Source organism: Anticarsia gemmatalis, chromosome 16 (assembly GCF_050436995.1).
Source record: "Anticarsia gemmatalis isolate Benzon Research Colony breed Stoneville strain chromosome 16, ilAntGemm2 primary, whole genome shotgun sequence".
Lineage (NCBI taxonomy): Eukaryota > Metazoa > Arthropoda > Insecta > Lepidoptera > Erebidae > Anticarsia > Anticarsia gemmatalis.
The window spans coordinates 1466141-1486811 of NC_134760.1; the positions used below are offsets into that span (position 1 = coordinate 1466141).

The 20671-nt window shown below is 32.7% G+C and overlaps 1 protein-coding gene across 2 annotated transcripts in view; it reads right to left on the reverse strand.

The window, feature by feature from the left end:
• LOC142979497 (potassium voltage-gated channel protein Shaw-like) overlaps window positions 1-20671 on the reverse strand; it is a 277268-nt gene that overhangs the window by 131230 nt on the left and 125367 nt on the right. The window contains exons 4-6 of one of the 2 annotated variants that reach the window (XM_076124427.1): window positions 15845-16012; window positions 12030-12047; window positions 3293-3532 (exon numbers count right to left, since the gene is read on the reverse strand). In XM_076124427.1, the coding sequence (XP_075980542.1) occupies window positions 3293-3532; window positions 12030-12047; window positions 15845-16012 (426 nt within the window). The remainder of the gene's footprint in view (window positions 1-3292; window positions 3533-12029; window positions 12048-15844; window positions 16013-20671) is intronic. The other variant, XM_076124428.1, reaches the window with a different exon arrangement.

Here is a 20671-nt window from a genome sequence, read left to right on the forward strand (position 1 = left end):
ATACTACACCTTCTATCCTACGTACCAAAAGTATAATTTTGATGAATATAAAAGAAAAGTTGCAGCAACTATTTCTTTCCTTTCCTTTCCTTTAAATAAAGACAACTCCCGCACTAAGAATTGCTCTTGTGTCGCGGGGACTTTTACAAACATACAAACAACGGACACAAAGCACAACCAGACCCGAAACAATTATTTGTGGATCGCACAAATAATTGCTCCGTGTGGGAATCGAACCCACGACCTCCCGTTGCACTGCGCCACGGAGGCATTTATTAATTACCAACAAAATTATGACAAAAAATAAGAATTACTCTATAAAATCAGATAGACGATTATCTCCGAAAAATGTCACTAAGAATAATTTCTATATCACTAAATCTTCTGAAGAAAACTTTTAAAGTAGGTAAAATAAATAACTCAAATTCAAAACTTTTTCAAGCGAAAACACCGCTTTTAAGTTTCAACAAAATAATAACATTGTTTGTCCATGGGCTCGTTAGGGAAGTTCATTTGTACATTATAGACCCCTGGGTCCAAATAATAAACAGAATGAATTGAAAAGTTTTCCAAAATTCTCGCAAAATTATTTATGTCAGGATATTTTTTCTTCGCGCTGAGTACTCTGTAATCCTAATGTGGTTTTACAAAGTTTTGAAATTACTCTGAAAAGTAATTTTCGTGGTTTTTGTAGAGTAATAAAGCTGTTATTATATGGGATTTAATAAATATTGATGTACTGAGTTATAATGTAATTTCATCATTCTTTTATTATGAGTAGGTTCACTTGTTTTTACTCTTAGAATACGGCTCAATTTTGTGCTATAGAAGATAGTGTTCTACTAATATTTTAAATGTTAAAGTTTGTAAAGATAGACGTATGTATGGATAAAATATGTTTGTTACTTTTTCATGAAAACAGTTCTGAGCGGAATTTAATTATCTATACTAATATTATAAAGCTGAAGAGTTTGTTTGTTTGTTTGTTTGTTTGTTTGTTTGTTTGTTTGTTTGAACGCGCTAATCTCAGGAACTACTGGTCCGATTTGAAAAATTCTTTCAGTGTTAGATAGCCCATTTATCGAGGAAGGTTATAGGCTATATAACATCACGCTACGGTCATTAGGAGCGGAGTAGCAACGAAAAATGTTATAAAAACGGGGAACATTTTTACCAATTCTCTTAGGGGACGCAAGCGAAGTTGCGCGGGTCAGCTAGTATTTGATATAAATATATTTTATAACTTAGATTAAAGGATTTTTGGAAAAAATATTGAAATTGAATATGTTGGTATTATGAATTTTCATATTACTTCGGTTGATAGAAACAATCTAACTGTTTTAGCTATCTTTTAAGCTGTTTTAGTTTATAATATTATCGGGAGACAAGATTAATGTTCACTGCTGGATACTGTAAGTTATCTTTTCTGCAGTTAAAATAAAATATTCTGCAATTTTCAAGGAACTCGCAATCCGCATCTTGATATAAAATTGCATTTTCAGCAGTACGTAGTAAGCAGTCACTTTAAAATGTTATTTCGTGGCTGTCGGCACAATAACAGTAAATATACGCTTGCATGACGCTAAATATTCTGCTTCACAATTTATTATAAGCGAGTTGCTTTCGTTTAGTTGAAAATTGGAGTGTTTTTGAAAGTTACAGACAATTACTTTAAACTTAATTTAAACTAGTCTCTGCCAGAAACATTATGGAGATTTTTTCCCGGAAAGAAAAATAGTTTTATGTTAATCCGGTTAAAGATTTTTGTGCCAAATTTTATAAGAATCTGTTAAGAAGTTTAATTTTCTGATGGAGTGTAAAAAAACAAATAAGAAGCTTAAATTTTGAGGAACTTTCTGTGTATTTCGACTGCCTCCGTGGCGCAGTGGTTTAGGTCGCCACGCCGATACCACTGCAACGGGAGGTCGTGGGTTCGATTCCCACACGGGACAATTATTTGTGCGATCCTTAAATAATTGTTTCGGGTCTGGTTGTGCTTTGTGTCCGTTGTTTGTATGTTTGTAAAAGTCCCCGCGACACAAGAGCAATTCTTAGTGCGGGAGTTGTCTTTTTTAAATAAAAAAAAAAAAAAAAAAAAAAAAAAAAAAATTGAGAAACTTTTAAGAATTTTTGTATCTAAAACGAACTACTGCCCTGTAGCGTTTTCTGCAGAAACTAATTCAGATGACAACCCCAAACAAATACTAAAGCGTTACGATAGCAGCGAGTATAGGAAATTATACTAGGTGACACTTAACGTAAACAAGTGCGCCTCGATTGACTCATGTAAAGGAACGATTTCCTAATATTATTATTATCGTCAACCGGCTAGTTATCGAAACATTTTATATGAATTGAAATAATTATATTATTATAATTGTTTCCTCTAACGGGCTATAAAAGTCATTGTGATGAAACCTTGCATGCTTAAAATTTGTTGAATACGCCTTGCTTCGCTGCCCACCTCGCACTTGGCCAGCGTGGTGGACTCAAGTCCTAACCGCTCAGCAGTGGGACAATATAATGGCTTAAAAAACTGACTAGCGCCTCTAGCGTGAGCCGTAGGAACTATTTTTGCAGTACATTTTAAATGTCAAATTCTCGTTGCTCAATATCTCGTGTTTATGTGCCGACAGTAGAAAATTGTGATTACTTACTTATCGATGGTAGTGGAAGGTAAAAACCAAAAAACTTATTTTCCAAAGTGCTAAAGTTGGAGTAAAACTTGAAAACCAAAGATTAACTTGAAAGTAGAATTAATCAAGATAATGCGTTCTTAGTTCTGTTTTATACAAACTTAGAAACAAACATTAGTTACCGGTGTTTCTTTTAAGAAAAGGTAAAGGTAAGTTAAAAAGTAAGACAACGGGAATACGATTTCAATGAAGTTTTGGAACGACAAAGTAATGAATTGTGCCCGAAAATAAATTGAAAGATATTTTTAGTGTTCCGTTTAATCTTTTATACGATACGAAAAGAATTATAGCTTAACCCGGTATTGTATGTGTATAAATAGTTGCTTTTGTTTTTTAAAACTCCGTTTAGTAATATAATTATTTTTCAAATGTCGGTTTTACAAGTTATTGTTGTTTTATTAAGTTTTTAAACCACACTCGTGTCCAAATGTTAAAAATCCCCTTCAAAATGCTCTTTACTAACATACAGTAATAAAATTCGATTGGTTATTGTTCACTAGAGACCAATTAAAAGAGTTCCTTTCGCAATCATTCTTTCTCCAAACAAAAACACAACGCTCACCCATCCAAATCCAAACCTTAAAAAGCATACTTACTACAGATCTGACTAGCAGTTCAATAGTGAACCACACGTTGCACACCAGTTCTATATAAAAGAACGCCGCATGTGGTCTCCCATTGCTGTGAGGAGTCACTCCCGTGGGTTCCGTGGAGTTGATGGTCATGTTATCAGCCAGGAAGGTCACGGAGGGGTACTCCCGAAGACCAGGGTGCGTCTTCAGGCAAAACGAGAAGACTGACACGCAGATGAAGAATATTGATATCACTTTTATCACCTGTGGAAGAGAAGAGCTGTTTAGATAGATTTTCTATAAAATTAATTTTCAAATTGTTGTCGGATAGGTGGAACCGACTTTACGTAGCATGGGGTAAATAAAAGACAATGAATATTGATCACTATGATTAAAATGAGTTGCAATACAATTTATTTTATTTTAATGGTTATAGAATAAGCAATCCCTTGGTATAATTTGAGCCGAATTTCATAAATTAATATGACCCCAAAACATAGCTACGAGTAAATTGCAGTAGCGCGTTTCTCTGCAGTCAGAGCTATCGATTATCGACAGTTTGATATTAAAAATGTACCTATAAATGAATTCCTGAACAACTCACTAGGGACGTTGTTTAAGTCGATAGTATTAGAAAATCGCGCTTTGAATACCAAAAAACTTAATAGAAAATTCATGATCTAAATATCTTCTAAGTTAATTTATCTTGAACGATAAATAATAATTAACAAAACATTAGCTTCTTTTGACTTTGATAATGGATACTGAACGCTTTTATAAGCGAGGGCCGGATGGTGAAGCGCGAGCGTTACATCGTCAATCATCGTGTTGTTCTGTGGTCGACGGTTTCGGTTGTGGTGCAAGTTATAAGAGGAAGCGAGTGTGTTTTGTGAAAAAAATCCAATTGAAAATAGTTGGTAGTGCAAAAATTAATGTGAACGTGAACTTGAAATTGTATAGAAATTCTATTTATAGTTTCTTTTTTGATAATTAATACGTAGGAAAAAGCGAACGTGGTTAAATGCAGAACTAATATGTTAAAATAAACAAATATTAAAGCTTTTTTCTATTCCCGTGTTGACTAATAATGAAAGTAATAAAGTTACTAAAACTACCAAATCCTTTACAATGCATAAAAACATGGTCTAGCGAATAGTCCCTTGTTACCCTAGTGGGTTGTCCCTATTGGGTTGTTAAGAAATGCTGCAAAATCATTATTCATGATAAAAACTATACATATTTTTGTCTAACTATGATAAATAAAATCATCACACGTTATCATCGCTATCTTCCATGACTTGTACCATAAAATTCATATCATTTGTCACGATTGACGTACAAATATTGAGTGAGAACAAGATGGCCGCCAGTAAACAGTGTTCTCAATCGAAACTGATAGATGGTACTAATATACCAGTCTAGATGTGATAAATGTCCTAGGTATTCTAGAATTAATGAACACTATTGGAAATGTTTCTAGGGCAGAGGGTAAGCGGTTTGGGAAACTAATGACCTGAGATATTTGTTTTGTTGGAAATATAGGATTGATGAGGTATATTTGACAGTCTCGTTTCTTTACGGATAGACTAATATTTCAAGCCTTTAGAAATATGTGGTATGAAAAACATTACTAAAATCTTTCTAAGGCTTTCAGACATTTGTTTGAATATTTATCCTTCCTTACAACTGTTGGTTACGCAAAAAAATAATTTTGGCTCTTTGTTAAGCTATTCATTCAAGCTACAATAAAATTTGGGTCAAAATACACCTAAACATGTCGAATACAATTTGTTTGGGACACTGCAAAGTCACGATGACGTGCATTCGTTTCTTTAGATACGCAACGCTTACGGTGTGCTCAGCCTATATACCGGACCTAATAGCGTAACAAAAAGATAAGCCGACATTGCGCTGATGACATGTCTGCTTAAAACTGTCAAACTCATCTCAATCGCTTTCTCTTATAACTCACTCCACACTCCATTATTCGCAATGTAGAGCAACAAATATTTAGTAAGACTGGCAGACTTGAAGACGTTGCTTCCATTTTAGTTTGTAAACAGGTACAGTAATTGAAACTGATGTATTATGGTATTTGTCGTTATTGTTTGTTTGTTGTGAGGATTGAAGGTACCGTCGATATTTTTGTGAAGTAAATACTATAGAAACTATGACACACTCTGAAATCATACATTATATTCATAGCTGCATAAAAGATGGCAAAACTTACTTAGGAATGTGATGGGATTATGTATATAACAAACAATTTTCGATATTATCGTGTGTGTGTATCGAGTTTTTGACATTTGGTCGATAGGACTTCGATAGTATCGAAGAAGCGTTAACATTGTCATTTTATTTTGGTCAAAGAGTTATTTTATTGAAGCTTCATTTTCTGTAACTTGCTTTAGTTATTTGAAATGTCTATGGTTTTTACAGTAAGTTTAATAAATATCAAATAACCTAGTATTAGAAGTTAAGCGCTTTATGATCGAAAAAAATCACATCTAGTCTCATTATTTATCTCGTAATGTATACATTTGTACATCAAAAAGCCTATGCCATATTCCTGGAAGATAATCTATATGAATTAAAACAAATATTAGCGGACAGTACAAACAGATCGCAAGGCCTGAGTCAACAAGCTTGTTTGTATATCTCTCTCGTCTCCGTTTTATTTTTATAAGAAATATGAAGGAAGCAATTTTGTGTTATTTGTACGGATTTATTATTATTATTTGATGTGATTCTGTATTTAGGTTAAGAATGAGCGATGTGGGAAGTAATGTTTGCAAACTTTTTGGATAAAAAATAAGTTTGTTGTGAAATACTACTGTACGTTTGTTTTTAATTGCTATATAACAATGCCCTCAAAAACTTCGTTACACAAAGTCTCAAACCAGCAATTGGTGAACGCAAGTTCTACCCCTCCTTCATTCGAAAGGAAATATTTTTCGAGAAAAGGGACGATAAATAAAAAATAATAGTGGGTTCAATTTCAGTTCTGATAAGGTTTATTAACTACATAACAAGCTGTGTGTTTATGCTCTTATAGTGGAGAAGTGAAACACGTTACGCATCAATCCGTCACAAAACGTCTTTTAAAAATTATTGGACTTATCAACCACTTTTACAAAACGTAACAAACAAGGAACCAGAAAAAAATACGCCCTTTAATAAGGAAAAAACAAAATGATCAAGCAAGTAATTTCTTCTTACGACTAAAGAGTTAGCAAAAAAACTTCAAGAAAATTTCCAGAATAAGGTCAAACCTTCCAAAATTAATGACATCACATACTAAAAGTTCTCACGTCCTGTCATCTTCAACAAATTAAAAGTACTACGAACAAATTCACGATTACGACGATTTTTTTAATGAAAGCAGCGTCGCTAATGGCTCGTTCGTACTAAGCCTGATGTATGGCTGCAGCGCGAATATGCCTGTAAAATGACGCTTTTTAATACTGGGATTAGGTGAAACGGTTTATACGCGTGAGTGAAAACGATGTTTGTGACTTGAGAAGTGGTTTTATGGTGCTATTGCTATCTAAGCAGTGGTTAAAGAAGCAGTTGTAGTAGAGATAGTTTTAAGACAAGATTTTGTTTAGTAGCAAAGTCTTCAATACGTCAGACTTTTGTAGTCTGAGCGATAGTGTTTGAAAATGTTGAACTGTTACACAAACTTACTGTCTTGGGTTCGTCAAACTTGGATTTTCCTAGCTTCTATTCGAATATTTTAATCGCAATTCGGAGTTTGGTAACATACCCGATAGATGGCAGTAAGCTCGCCCACTGTTATGCAGCGAAAAATGGGAAGTAAGTAGTTAACATACCTTTGCCTAAATTTCTACAAATGTTATATAGGAACATGTTCTTCACCTCGGAAACCTAAAAAAAACACTCCACAACGCAAAGCTACGACATTTTATCCACTCACGTTTTTAGCGAATGAGCAAGTTGATTAATAGCCGCTCTTACGCAGATACAACGCTTGTGACGCCGATCATTTGTACAGATGTACTGAAGTACTAATAACTGTAGGCATTGTGGAGGAAATTGTTTGCGATTTACTTAGCTTCTAAATATACTACTTTATATAAGGTAATACTTGCTTTTAACAGTGATTTTGTTTGCGAGGGAAGATTTCACCAGTATATCCTATGTTATTATTTTTTTATAAGCCATATCCAAGGCCTTGGGTGGCTTGAACAACTTTGACACTAGGTTGACCACTTACCATACGATAAGAAGAAGAAGAATAAATTTTATAATAACTCCTAATTCGTTTTGTGTGCAACTAGGGTTCCTGCAAAGTTGTAGTTTCAAGGATTGATAAAGTGAAGGCTTTGGTTAGCTAATTTGCTATAGCCTGGTAGCTAATACGAGACCACCATTCTTGCTAGTCATTATGTAAAAGTAAATTTTCAAAAGTTTTTTTCACTTAAAGCAACTTTCAAGCCTAACGGATGTGTGTATTAATAAACTAACCGATACTTATTTCGACTATCAAAATCTTTAGTTTCACAGTTAAAATGACGGATGATAACCTATTTGAAAAATAAATCACCGAATAAATAACATAGAGATTCCTGTTTTCTTATTCAATATTTATCTATTACTTACAAAACTGATCATAAATCTTCAACTACTTACAACTGTCAGATTAACAAAGAAATATACAATGTTCAATTTAAAATTACATTTAACAATAGCTTTGCACTAGCTGTACGTTGTCCGGAATACCAAGGATCTCATTTGTCATAGGACATACAGAAATAAATCATTTCATTTTAAACTAGACTGTTTTTCATTGCTAGAACATTTAAGTTTGTAGGAAAATGTGTGGCTATATAAATAATTTAATATTAACATTATTTGAACGACTCATGACTATCTGCTTCCAAACTAAGAAGAGCCTATGATATCAATGCATAGTATAAAGCAAAGTCGCTTCCCGTGACTGTCCCTATGACTGTATGACGTATGTATGCTTAGATCTTTAAAACTACGCAAGTGATTTTGATGCGTTTTTTAGTAGATAGGGTGATGCAAAGGAAAGTTTATATAATAACTGTTTAAACCGGGCTAAGCAAGGCGAGCCGCTAGTAACTACTATATGAGATAACTAATAACATAATATATTTATAAAATATAATATACATGTATCCAAACTTATAAATAAACTTGTGTACTTCACACAAATATTTGTCCTGCGTGGGGTTCAAACCCGCCAAGAGTTTTACGTGGGTTATTGTGGAAAGGCGTTAACCGCAGCGCTAAACGTGAAGTTGAAACCTTTAAAGATAAATAGTAATCTGCTATCAAGTACACTTATTTATTTAGTTATTTCATAGCAGATAGTTTGTAAAAAGCGACACTTTATTCGATTATGATAATGAATATTGTAGGTAGCTAGTTCTGTGTAAAATAAATTTATATGTTTTGGAACTATAATAATAGTCTTGTACAATTTGAAACCCAGTTATTAAATTAATAATAACAAGACAGATAATAAATGTGTCTTAGGGAAATTCTATTAAGTTTTCTTTACTAAAATGTTACAATATTTTTATAAAAATCTAGATTTTTAAGATCGTCTGAATAAAACCTTTTCCATTTACTTCAAATTATTTAAAAACAGATTCTATTATTCTGTTTTTTTATTCGTAGAAAAAACTACTTAATTTAATACTGTTTTTTTTTTGTTAGAATTGTTTAGGTACTTATATAGTTTACTGTACCTCAAGAAAATTTAATTTAGACAAAAATATATGGAAGTACAACAGCGATATACTTTTAGCATTAGAAGCAATTTGATAAATGATGTACTGGTTTAATATTTTAAAACTTATTTCCAGAAGACCTCAAAATACTAAAATGAGCATACTCATTAATCACAGCAAGAATCTAAAAAGATTCTAGTGACATATTTTTGCTCGAACTTATTTTTCCATCTTTAGAAAACCTTGGTTTTGCTTTAAAAATAATTTAATTTATGATTCGTCATTTACTTTTAATATTACTTTATACAGCACTAACTCAATCGCGGGGTTTTGCGCGCTTTTCCTCCATTTCGTTTATTGATGGAATAATTTTTTAACAAACTAATTGCTCATGTTAGATCGAGGCTAAGGTCGCCACGCCGCACGTCGTGGGTTTGATTCCCAGGCGGAACAATTATATGTGGGATCTACAAATAGTGGCTTCGGGTCTGGTTGTACTTTGAATTCATTGTTTGTATGTTGGTAAAAGTCCCCGCGGCACAAAAGCAATTCTTAGTGCGGGAGTTGGCTACTTTTTTGATCAAAAATTTATTTATTGATCATTATTTCCTAAGCTTCAGTTTCATCATTTGATTCGGGATTTAACTTGAAACAGACTTTTGGTCCTGCGGTCGGGGTTGCTTCTATTCTATCTCGAAAAGTAATCTTAAAATTACTATTACCATATAGCAAATAACATTTAATAATACATAAATTAATATACAACTCGTATTACATAATCCTATTAACAGAATAATTATTTAAATGTAGTTCATATTTCTTTAGAAAATAAATGTTGTATTTTGTGCTACACATGTTGTGAACTAAATATTATTTATTCGTTGCTGGGATTAATTAGTAGCCTGGTATTATTTTAATAACACTAAAAGCTTTTATGAATTGCATTGTTGAGTAATATTTGCGTGTATTTTATTTATTCCGAGACTGTTCTGTGGCGCAGTCGGCAATGTATCCAAGTACTGTATACAATTATATTGTAACAATAGTGTAACAATTACATTATACTGTGTTTTATACAGTCGGTACTTTTTAGTATCGAGAGTAAGACATTTAAAATGTATAATATATATTTTATAATAATTCATGTCCGTTAGAGGCGCTGAACTGATTGCCAATCAACATTTTTCGCTAGCTAGCCGGTTGTCTATAGTGGTAGAGAATCGCAGTACAGATTAACTGGTCTTGAGTTCAATTCCCAGGTTGGGCAAAATGCTATCGTTGTTTTCTAATTTAATTAAGGGAATTCTTAATAGTAGCAGGGAATTTGGAAGATGCTTAGTATATGACAATGGGCTCGCCCCTGTTACATGGGCCCAACATTGTAATAACACACATCTTCATATATCAAAAGCGGGGTATTGTGTATGTTTGCTTTATTTCACGTAAAATAATATTAGATGGCACAAAATGTGTTGAGCCAGACACATCAAAATTACTAGAAAACATTAGCCGAAGATACATTTAAATGCTTTTAAAAGCTTTTGGATTTATTTTATTAATGTGTTTTTTTTTTGTCAAAGAAATAAACGTATTAACAAACTAACAAGCACATAAAAGCTCAACCCCATTTATAAATTAATATTCTGTTTCTAAAAGGTTATATGTATAAAACATTGTAATATGCGATACGCCGTTTTCAAACTCATACGGCTCAAATAAACTCTAATTATCTTCATAAAAGCATACAAGAAAATCTTTTCGAAAATACATTTTGAAATACTAAAATATTAATTTTGTGCTATTCAGCTTTCAGTTCTATGTAATCGTAATTAAATGTTAAATGAGTAAGGTTACATTCTATGAAATGAGATAATAATGAGAGTGCATTTTAGTTTCGTATTTTATTTACTTAGAATACTTAGCTTGTAGCTTTTTAGTGCTAAAATAATTAGATTAGTGTGCTTTTATGTAAATAATTAAGCTGTTACTTTTATCTTCAACTAGCTGACCCGCGCAACTTTGCTTGCGTCACATAAGAGAGAATGGGACATAATTTTCCCGGTTTTTGTAACATTTTTCATTGTTCGCTACTCCGCTCCTAACGGCCGTAGCGTGATGTTATATAGCCTAAAGCCTTCCTCGATAAATGGTCTATCTAACACTGAAATAACTTTTCAAATCGGACCAGTAGTTCCTGAGATTAGCGCGTTCAAACAAACAAACAAACAAACAATCAAACAAACAAACAAACAAACAAACAAACAAACTCTTCAGCTTTATAATATTAAGTATAGATAAAGAGCAGGGGTAGCCGAGTGGTATAAGTTGACACCTCCCACGCAAGTGGTCGCAGGTTCGAACCCGAGGCAGCACACCAATGACTGATGTCCCTTATTGTCTAAGTATGTTTATTTCTAACCACGATACCATTTAAGTTTGTAATACAAAGGATTTATTTAAACCTATAAATTATTTAAATCCAATTTGGATAAATATCACAAAGACTTACTGTAGGGCTGCCACTTAAATAACGCGAATAATATAATATTTTGTTTTTTATTAGCATTTTCTTTTATGAACGCCTCTGTGCTATCGCTGACCATAAGGTCTCTGGTTTGATTCATGGGTCGGTTATAACAGGTGTGATATTATTATATTAAGTTATCAAAATTTTTGTTGTAAATATAAATGTAATTACTATTCAGGAGAAGCATAAATAGCGACTCAGCGAATTTAAATACTAATGTCATACGTAATTATAATTATAAATTAAAGTTTAATAACAATATTAAACGCTAATAATATACATACTATGTACATAACTACATTATTAATAATAACATGATATAAAAATATATACTTTATATAATGGAGTGCACATGCAACGTACTTATGTGTATTAAAATACGGGTGAAATATAAAAAGCTATGTGAGTATCTATATATTTTTTGTATTACGATTTGCAATATATACAAAAGCAGCTATATAAAAATCTGAATATATAATATAATTATTATATAAATATATAATATAAGCACCTGGTGATTGTTGCTTGTCTATCCCACAGCGGCATGGAACAAATTAATTAAAATTAAAAACACCACACATATAAATACATGACATATAATGACTGTACAATTTTGAAAAGGTCGTAAGTCGCGAGTGTCGAAAGTCACATGTGACGTTTTGGAAATTGCATAGTCGATAATAGGTTACATTTATAAATAAATAACATGTTATTATAAGGTTAATACTGTTGATATTTTATGTGTTAATCATGAATGATTGTCGATTTTGCCATGAAGTAACTATTATAAGATTGAGTGTTATTTCATAAATGACGCTGTTAGTTATAGTATATAGGGTACTATAAATGTGTTATATAATAACACATAAAATGTTAATTATTCACGTTGCCGTGATTATTAAAACTTACGTTATACCTTTTTTATCTTGTATTCTGAAAAGTAACCCATCTTGCAATAATAAGCTATAGCTTGACAGAGTTAATATATTATACATGGTCGTTAAGTTTAGAAAATTATTGTGCAATGGGAAGGAGTACAGATTAGGGGAAATTGAATTAATTTCACACAAAGTTAAAATTAGTAAATCATTAAATAATTACTTCCGTATTTTACTGAAAGAAAAAAAAATACACAATGTTTTGACAACCCTAATATCCACAAAGAGATTACTCTGAATGGAAATGAATTAAACAAACTTTGATAGGGCTGTCGAATAAGAGCAATTAGTACGAAATGAGATTACTGCTAGATAATAATCTAGTTTTGAATATCGCGAGCAAAATAGATGCGAATAATCTGATTGTTGATGGAAAATATTTATAGTTCAAATAGATTAAGTAATTTAGAAGATTAATGATTTAATTATAGTAATAATTTTGTGTAGAAGTTATTATATATATTGAGTATAATTATAATTACATATATCGAGTAAATTGACATAAAATATTTCTAAGGTACATCTGATTTTATTATACATTTTGTGGCCTCCCATTCAAGATAAACTATTTTCCGTCTTCCAAGAACAGTTTATATTCTAAATAATAATCTATTTCAGTACAAACTTTCACTATTATTCGGTACAAATATTGTAACCAGCGAAAAATTAAAAGTTAAAGATACAACAAGCGTTATACCAAAAAAATATAATAACACTTAAATCTTTTCACCCGAAATCATTGTAGTGTAAAGGCTGTATTTTGCATCGAATTAATTACTCACTCATTGAGAGAGTTCTTTTGTTCGAAGCTTCGAAACCCTGTTTATTATTTGCGAAGATTTATTGAATTAATCAACATGTTTTTCATAAAACCTTTTGAATATTTTATTTGTTTAACCTTGTGTGAAGGGCTTTGTTTTCTTATTATTTGAGTGTTTATATTTATGAGCCCTAATTGCGTCTTTATTGAAAGCTAGTAAAATACCTTTATTGTTTTCTTAGAAAATTATTTATTTTCAGAGAATTATCATTATTTGAGAAGAGCTTTATAAAGGTAATAAAGGTAAAATATACTGAAAAGTGTTTATCACACGTATACATATTCCAGTTCCAAGTATGTATGAAACAAACTTCATATCATCTTTAAAATTAATTCTTAGTTCCCTTTTGTTCTATACATTCAGTAATTTATAGAAACAAATATTATATTGCACCAACACGTGATCAGATTGCTGGTCTTTTCTTAGGACGAAGATAAGCAATGCCAATCTTCAGTCTTTACCCGAAGACAGTGATTACATATCAAAGTTGACTAAGGTTAAGATTTTAATATAATAAATTGTGAAGAAATGCATTTTTTTGAACCCATAACTACCCACTGATGGGCAAGGGTCTCCTCCCGAACCCCACCTCTAGTCCACCACACTGGCCAAGTGCGGAAAATGAAAATCCATATTCTAAAATGAAAAGTAAAACCATGAACGGCTTACCTAAAAACACAATTCCTTCACTGATAAGAATCCGGCACATATTTAACAACCTCTCAATGTAAGACTTCACCTGCCCTTATCAAAGTTTTGAAGGACTCAAACAAGAGCCGTCACTTACTTTCGCGCTTCATTTGCTCTCGATAAATGGACGTGAGTTCAAAACTTTGAGAATCACTGCTGAATTGCATTTTGTCGGAAAATTTGGAAAAGTTGTACGAACTAAAACATTTTTGCAAGGTAAACTGTGGTATTGATACTGGCCTATTCGTAATATGTGTAAAACCACCCAACATAATATTATTGTTGTAATTACAATAATCTTAATTCATCAGCCTAGCCTTTCTTCCAACTATGTTGGTTCCAGTCTCACCGGATGCAGCTGAGTATCAGTATTTTACATGTAGCGACATGTAAAATACTATAATTACGATCTTGTTATTATGATTAATAATCGTAATTATTGAGGTTTCATAATACACGTAATTTAATACATGTCATATTGTGTGAGCCATATTGTCACAACCAATGCTTCATAATAAATGTTTAAACGAAATGCTAATTGGTCACATTTAAATAATATTAATCCGTAAGAATGTAATGTACAACAATACAAGCATAGTCATCATATTATCCAATCCAGTTTTTACTACTTAAGCTGGTTCCATAGATGTACATATGAAACCTCAAAAAACCGGTTGAAAGTCTACAACTTTTCATAGCGAAACCCTTTCACTCCACTGGCGTACAAAAAAGAAACAGTAACGTCAAATTGCTCTCTCATGATCCCCTTTAGCTGTGCAGTTCAAATTTGTACGGCCTTTGTGCTTCAACTACTAAAAATGTAGTTGGTAATCATGACTCTTTGAATCGTTCGCGAGGTTTAAGATGTCTCGTTAGAGTTTATTGTTTTAAGTTATAGCGAGCATTTTGTTTAACCGACTTTTCAGAGAAAATAAGGCATTTTGTTTATGGTAAACTATATAATAATATGCTAGTTTGAATTTGTCCGAATAAAATACCTGGGTCAAATATGACTAGCCGAAAAATATGGCCATATTATTACTGTGTTTACCTACCCTACCATTGATGCGACTCTACAATATGTGTATAGCAAAAAAAAAGATTTCAAAATTACATCTCGAAGCTTCCCTGCAATAATACTGACGTAACCCTTTATCCAATCGCAGCTAACAGAAAGTAAAATAAATATTTCAGTTACCTAAACCAACCCTTATCAGGCTTCCTGTTGACTGAAAGTCCCAAGTTCCAATACTGTCTCCATTCACTTAAGAAACCTTTTTCGTAATTTTCACAATTTTTTTCAGTTGCGAAAGTTGTTTTACAAAACGTCTTTAAAAAGAAAAAATATTTTTAAATAACCCCAGATACTTTGCAAAAATGATACCTTCCATTACTTACCGATCAGATGCAAATCTAAAGCAACTGTAAATTCCGTTTGGTAAATTTTCTACTTTTCAAGTCGAATTAAAAATTAATAACTCAACTGATACTGAAATATCACTCAATTTGAAGTGTCCTTATTCTTAATATTAAGTTTGCCTTTGTTAGCTTTCAAAAAGCTCATACCAGGCAACATAGTCGGGATCGCTATCATCGGATACGGTAAAGAAGACTTTATATATACAATTTTTTTTAACTCATTACTGTCCCACTGCTGGGCAAGGGTCTCCTCCCTACCGAGGGGTTAGGCCTTGAGTCCACCACGCTGGCCAAGTGCGGGTTGGGGACTATACTATATAATTCTATAAAAATACGGTATTAGAGCTTTATTTTAAAGCTATAACAGCATGTTTCTCTAAAACAGGTCAAATTGAGTTACATATCAGGAAACTACTACGAGTACTAACAAGACAAAAAAGAATCATTTTGCTTCTCACCTTACTACTGGGCTCATCAAACAATGCCCAAACTTTAGGCTTAACCCTCTGCCAGACCCCAAGGTCCCCAGCGAGGTACGCGTCCTCGTAGCCGAAGAGCCTCGCGATCTCTTCCTCTGAAGGCTTCTCACTGTCAATGTCCAGCTTGTCAAGGATGGCCAGGGTATTCTGTGGACAAAAGGAAATAGGTAAGAACTCCAAATAATAGCATATAGAGTATGCATACAAAAGCACCTTGCTCTTAAGGACGTGAGTGACTCTAAACAACACTCGCGTAGTTCCATATAATTAATAAAGACTTATTTTTTTTTACTGGGAGACATTATACATTAAAATAGCTAGACTTATTATTTTAATTCAAAGGTTATATTTTATATTATTTTATTTTTCATTTACATTTAATATTAAGTTATTTATAATACAAATTACTATTATACTAAGCTAGACTATGACTATGACAAAATAAGAAACGGTTACGAAGGTTTAAAGGTTTATATTTGTATATTATAAACCATTCAAACATAGATAATTAGGCAAAAGCAATTGTAATGACAAATGAAACCCGCTTCAATTTTTTCCATTATCAAAAGCTATCGATTTCATAATTTGAACTGCTTTCAGAACTCAGATTACTTTCAGAGCCCTCAAATATTTCCAATCATAACGTAGTCGAACAATAGCCCGACAACTTAGTAAAAAGCCATCGATGCAAGGTTAGGGTTGGCGTAGGTATACAATCATTAGAATTTGGAATGTCAATGACCCGAAGGCTTATGCAGCCTGCAATGGATTATTTGATACAGTTAATTAATTTTGGAAGTACACAGAATTACTAATTATAAATTAGATAAATTGTGGTATGTTGGCTGCCACTAAAAGTAAAATGTACTGTAGTCATCCATTATTTACTATAAAGAGGAAACCTGTACATATAGGTAGCAGTAAGTCTTTATAAAAGAGGATTGTTCTTGAAGTACACTTGAGGACAAATTTCGCGACACACAAGAGGATCTTCACGCTCTGTTTACTTGTAAGTAGAAGCGTTTTGTTTCATTGTATCACGTTTGCGTAAGTGCATTTACTCTTTATTTATAGTGTGTTTCAGTGCAGTCTTTACCACTATCATATGAAAATCTGATCTGTGCCCCTAGCGGACGCTTTGAGAACCACTTTTAAAGCTCTTGATTGTAGAGAATCGCGCTATAGATATCAGATTTATTTTAAGCCTCTTAAATTTTTCCATTCATAACATAGCCTAACGCATTTTTAGCCTTCTAAAACTTGCTATAAAGAGAAAACCTGTATAAGTAGCAAAGCAATAAGTCTTTCTATAAAAGAGGATTGTTCTTGAAGTACACTTGAGGACAAATTTCGCGACACACAAGAGGATCTTCACGCTCTGTTTATTTGTAAGTAAAAGCGTTTTGTTTCATTGTATCACGTTTACGTAAGTGGATTTACTCTTCATTCATTGTGTTTCAGTGCATTCTCTACCACTATCAGCTAGGATCGAGAAAAGTTGTATAAAAATCTGATCTGTGCCCCTAGCGGACGCTTTGAGAACCTTTTTTAAAACTGTTGATTGTAGAGAATCGCGCTATAGATATCAGATTTATTTTAAGCCTCTTAAATATTTCCGATCATAATACAGCCTATCGCATTTTTTGCCTTCTAAAACTTGCTATTAAGACAAAACCTGTATAAGTAGCAAAGCAATAAGTCTTTATATAAAAGAGGATTGTTCTTGAAGTACACTTGAGGACAAATTTCGCGACACACAAGTGGATTTTCACGCTCTGTTTACTTGTAAGTAGAAACGTATTGTTTGATTGTATCTCGTTTGAGTGCATTTACTAGTAAATAGCAACTTGTACTGTTGTTTTAATATTCAGTCATGCATTAATAATGCCTATACGTTTCTGTGTTTAGTCTTAGCGTAGTAATCAGTAGCGCAATTCTTTACCATTTTCTATAACCGGCTAGCTATCGAGAAATTTTGTATGAAAATCTGATCAGCGCCTCTAGCGCCGATAGCGCCTCTAGCGGGCGTTGTAGGAACTATTTTGGTAGTACATTTTAAATGTTAAACTCTCGATACTCTTCAATATCGACTGTAGATAATCTCGCTACGGGAAATAAAAATTCTTGTACGCTAAGAAAATATTTCTAATGAACTCTTACAACAGACATTTTCGTTGAAAACTTTTTAACGAAGGGCAGAAAACGATGAAGTACGACTTTTTACAGCCTTGTAAATAAATAAGTGTATGTGTATCGTAATTTTTAATGGTACTTTAAAAGTTTTGTGTCTTTTTATACCTTTTATGGAAGTAATTTTACGTGTAGGTAGGAAAAATGTGTGCATGCTCAATTCAACTCCGGGAAATCTTTTCACTCGAACGAAGTCGCGGACAGAAGCTAGTATTATATACTTAAGAATACTAGTTGCCGCCGTATCTCTACATAAAATTATGTTCAAAATCGGATATCTTTCCACTTGAATTAATTCTCACAAACTTTGTGCCCAAGGCCTAATTTGATATAAATTATACCTACTTTCAAACAAATTACATTAAATGACAGTTACGTGGTGTGATCAAGTAATTTATACTTGTTAAAAGATTAGTATAAGATTATCAAAAGTTTTTCCGATCCTAAGTTCACGATATAATAATTTCTTCGACTGTAATCGCAAATGGCTGACTGCTTAACGTTTCGGCTCAGGTTGCACTCGCCGTGGTAGCAGGCTGACTGGAGCCGCGATGACAGGACTTCATGTATATGAGGCGGATTTTAAGGTAAAATGCGTGTTCGCGTTAATTCCCGTATTCTATTATACATTAAACATACAACGCGAGAGTTTAGAAGTTATGGCTGACTGCTGTTCGTAATGACTCTACAGGAGTGCGATTTTCTATAGTCGATGATGATGAATTCTCAAGATTCAAGATTGATCAAGTGACAAGAAATTGACCTCTATAATAATACTGCACTAAAAAAAATGTTATTGAGGCAGTCACTAGGAGCGTTGACCAAGTTTTTATACAAAATTTGTCGATAACTAGTCGGCCGTTGATAAAAAATAGTTTTTTTTTGTAATACTAAACTGAAGTAAGCAGTTACTTAGTTTTTTGTGCATACTATGTATATAATCCAAATGCATAATTTAAAGTCTAACGTTATATAAAAATACATAACTTAAATTAGGTCAACGTAAAATTAACTTTCTAAAACAGCGGAGTAGAAGTAATAAACTCAAATTTTACATTCTCAAAGTTAAATCGTCAAAGTTTAATTTTAGTTTTAATTAATTGCTATTCAAGTTGAGTATCTGTTTGAGTTTCATCTTAATTCTGAAACAGGTGTTATGTTGTATCAAAGGATTGTAAATTTACTTTTGAAAACGTATTTAGACTCACAGATAATTAGCTTTTAAATAAAATAGAGTTACTAACTTAGTGGTTTAGCAATGAATGGAAGACTTTCACTATTATAAAATCAATATAATACTATATTATATATTAAGACAACTTATTAATAAATAAATAATTAACTTAATAAACTTATTGGCAGAGACTCTTGACTTAATACACTGTTCGTCTGTTCGCCATAAACTCAATATCTACTAAATAGATTTTCATGCGATTTTCACCAATAGGTAGAACGCTTGTTTAAGAAAGTTTCAGACTGGAGAGTCCTGGGCGCGTCAACATAACATTTTCACCATCAAAACCATATATTAAAAGATTCTCTAACAACATACTAAGGTCAGTTACATAGTAGTTTATATACCGTTTCAGCAGGTTTACAATAGCGTACCCTTAGTAAAGTAGCTACTTTATTATACCAACGTAATTAGGTTTTCTAACGCACCTATTATAGGTACGTAGTTAAATTGTATGGGATTTAATATTATCAAGTCCGCGATATATTTTTAACGACATACTTAGTTGATGAAAACTATTAAAAACGTATTATATTATGTAAACATCATGTAGTAACTTCTATAACTGTGAAAATATACTTGTTTGTCCTTCTTTTACACGAAGCTGGCTGAACCGATTAGCATGTAATTTAGTAGAGTGTTTGGCTTATGACTGGTAGAATGACTTGAATCCTTAATATCAAAAATCGACTCCCTAACGCTTAAAAAGAGAATAAAAAAACAATACAATATAAAACAGCAAGTTCAGTTCTTAAGCCGGATAATTATATTCGACTGAACAATTAAATAGAGCAATTTAAGAGATCCACAAATCAAACCCAAAACCTAGTATTTACACCACACACTACTATACAGACCACGCTACAACATCAGACTACTCGGTTAAATTTCACTCACGCTCCGTAGTAAATTGAAAGCAAGCTGTAACATTGCAGTGGCGATAAGTCATATGTGAACAATTTACTAACAGCAGTGCAGTTACCAGCTGTGTACAATGTACACTGAAAATAAAGTGGAAAGGTTGTGTGTTCTAGGGGACAGTGTTCTAGGCTTTATGAGCGATATTTGTTATAAACAAATAATCGTTATAGAAGACAACTCCCGCAAGAACTGCTCTTGCATCCCGGGGACTTTTACAAACATACAAATAACAGCATAAATCTTCGATCGTCGTATTTTTAGTGGTCAACCTAGTGTCAAAGTTGTTCAAGCCGCCCGAAGGCATGACGACTGTTATCTTAGAACCTATGTTTTACGGGCCCTCCGAAACACGGAGACGCTCAGTTCAAATACCACTATGCGGCCACCCATCTATGGAATGTGCGCGCCAAGTTTTTCTTAACTCACTGATCGTTTACTGAAAAATGAGTGCAACTAGCCAC